Here is a 3,034-nt window from a genome sequence, read left to right as displayed (position 1 = left end):
CCAAATCCCCCCCCCAATTGGGCCAAATTGGTGGCCCAGGCCCAGGTTGAGGCCTGCGAGTTTTCAGCCTGGGCCAGTTATCATTGGCTATTTTATTTTCTGAATTAGCTAATTTATTTATTTACATAGCATTTTTCATTCCCTAAATTACATCAGTTTATTAGTCTATTTTTCTTGCAAATTTAGACCCTGGTGTAAATTGCATTGTAAATATTTTTACATTCCGCAATCATATTATGAATGGAAAATTTACATGTCGAACGCGTTTTGTCTTTACAATTCCCTATCACATGTATATATGTAAATATTTTTATGGTCAATTTTTCTCCCTATTTGGAATATTATTTTTCACTAGATGTCACCTTACTTTATTATTATTTTGGCGACCACAAGGTAGTACTCATACTACTGCGGGATTTATTCCTCAAAGTGCTCTCCCAAATTTAATAATAAACATACAAGGACTACATCCCAAAGTGAAAATATAAAATGGTCTACACCTCCATGGTGACTACCTATGTTCCACAAAATGAGAAATCAAAATACCATAAAACATATGCAAGTTTACCTTGCTACACATAAACAAGTTTACCTTGTTATTTACATACGCAATTTTACATTGCTTTACATACGCAATTTTATATTGTCTTACATACGCAATTTTACATTGCTTTACATATACAATTTTACATTGTTTTTATATACGCAATTTACATTGTTATATAAATATGCAATTACATTCTTGTTAATTTTACAACCCCGCAATTAATTAAGTTTATGCAAATAAACATGTAGGCAATGGCCACCAAAGAGTCCGATGCCCAAGTTTCTTCTAAGAAGGAATTTGCCGAGCTAGCTCTTGATGGACACAACTTCCCTACATGGGCGATGGATCTCAAAGTGAGTCTATCGTTACGCGGAATGTATAGGGCAATTGACACTCCCAAACAGGGAGATGCTCCATTGTCTGAACCATCCAAGTACCATGCCTTATACATAATAAGGAACCACATCCATTCAGATCTCAAAGCTGAATATCTGATGGAAGAGGACCCACGGGCTCTCTGGCTTGCTTTGCAACAGCGGTATGAGCAACAAAAGGCAGTTATTCTCCCGGAGGCCACTCATGAGTGGAACCACCTCCGCATTCAAGATTTCAAATCTGTGAATGAATATAACCATGCCATGCACAAACTCAGTTCCAAACTGAGGTTTTGTGAAAAGGAGCCATCTGATGCGGAGAAAATTGAAAAGACTTTGTCTACCATGCTTCCCGCTCAAATGATCCTCCAACAGCAATACCGTGAGAGGGGATTCACAGTCTATTCTGATCTCATTAAAACATTACTTCAGGCTGAGAGGCACAATGAGCTCCTCATATGGAACTCCAATCAAGGCCCTGTCGGTGCCAAGCCCTTGCCCGAAGTACATGCAAATGCTCAGAAACAGACAACAAAGGATGCCAACAAGAATGGCAATCCTAGATCCTCCAAAGGCAAAAACAAGCGCAAGGGACCCCGTAAGCCTCGAGGTACTAAGGGCAAAGGCAACAACTCTAAGTCAAAAGACAAGTCCTCAACTTGTACAAAGTGTGGTTGCTACAACCACCCGACTAAGAAATGCCGCACCCCTAAACACCTTGTGGAACTGTACTTGCATTCCGTGGGACGAGGACGCTCCAACCAAGGACGCTCCAACCAAGGTGGACAACCGTCTGAAGCACACTTCAACGATCTGGCAGCCCCAGGATGTTCCAACCCCGCCCCAGCGGGACCGAGCAACACAATGGCGCCTCTTCCACCTGATGGCATGGCAAATGACTCCACCAACAACATGATCATTGAATACAATTCTGATGATCTGTTCGGCGACTACAACTAGATTGATAGTCATTTGAGATTTTAGTTTCATCATTCGCCTTCGGGATTGTAATAATTGACAATTTGTTTTTGCTACACTCTGTTTGATGTTCATTGACTTATGCACAATTCAACATCAATAAATCTTTATATTTCATATATATATTCATGTTGAGAATTTCATTCTCCTTTATATTCTCTATTTTCAGAGATTGTACGGGAGTCAATCCGATGGATGAGGAAATGTGCCTAGTGGACAGTGGCACCACTAACTCTATACTCAGGGAAATAAAATATTTCCAAACTCTCACAAAGAGCAAAGGAAATGTTTTAACAATCGCTGGACGCGATGCCGTAATAGCAGGCTCTGGAAGAGCCATTATTACGCTCCCTATGGGTACAACGATTACAATCGAGGATGCACTTCTGTATCCTGATTCAACTCGTACCTTATTGAGTTATAGAGATATCCGCAAAAATGGGTATCATATCGAAACCCATCACCAAAATAATGAGGAGTTCCTCCTCATTACAAAGGATAACGGATATGGCAGAGATACTCTCGAAAGAATTCCCTCAACTTCGTCTGGATTGTACTATTCATACATAAAACCCGTACAACATGTTGCGTACAAAGTAATTTTTCAGAATGTCAATGCATTCCAAACTTGGCATGATCGCCTTGGTCACCCTGGCATAGGGATGATGAGAAAAATTACTAGCAATTCTGTTGGTCACTCGCTAACCAATACAAAATTTCCCCAATCCTCAGATTATATTTGCACCGCATGTGCAACAGGGAAATTAATTTTGAGGCCCTCTTCCCTCAAAATCAAAGTTGAACCACTCAACTTCCTTGAACGCATTCAAGGGGACATATGTGGCCCGATAAATCCTTTATCGGGACCGTTCAGGTACTTCATGGTTCTAATAGACGCATCCACACGATGGTCTCATGTGTCTCTTCTATCGACACGAAACCATGCTTTTGCCAAAATAATTGCGCAAGTTATCAAACTCAAAGCGCAACATCCTGAACATCAAATAAAATCCATTAGGATGGATAACGCTGCTGAATTTTCCTCTCGAGCCTTCAATGACTATTGCATGGCCTTAGGAATACAAGTACAGCATTCTGTCCCATATGTCCACACACAAAATGGGTTAGCCGAGTC

At 40.6% G+C, this 3,034-nt stretch overlaps 1 protein-coding gene across 1 annotated transcript; it reads left to right on the top strand.

Moving 5' to 3' along the window:
• LOC8084364 lies at positions 922-1,881 on the top strand. Its single transcript, XM_021455259.1, has one exon. The coding sequence runs from the start codon at positions 922-924 to the stop codon at positions 1,879-1,881; it is 960 nt and encodes a 319-aa protein (XP_021310934.1).

The sequence above is a fragment of the Sorghum bicolor genome, chromosome 3, assembly GCF_000003195.3.
Source record: "Sorghum bicolor cultivar BTx623 chromosome 3, Sorghum_bicolor_NCBIv3, whole genome shotgun sequence".
In the NCBI taxonomy this organism is placed as follows: Eukaryota; Viridiplantae; Streptophyta; class Magnoliopsida; order Poales; family Poaceae; genus Sorghum; species Sorghum bicolor.
The sequence above is the reverse complement of the archived record's forward strand: the minus strand, read 5'-3'. Positions and strand labels throughout refer to the sequence as shown.

Bases quoted from the DNA above. Each gene is read 5' to 3' on its own strand.
- LOC8084364 (XM_021455259.1), top strand. From the start codon at position 922: ATGTATAGGGCAATTGACACTCCCAAACAGGGAGATGCTCCATTGTCT.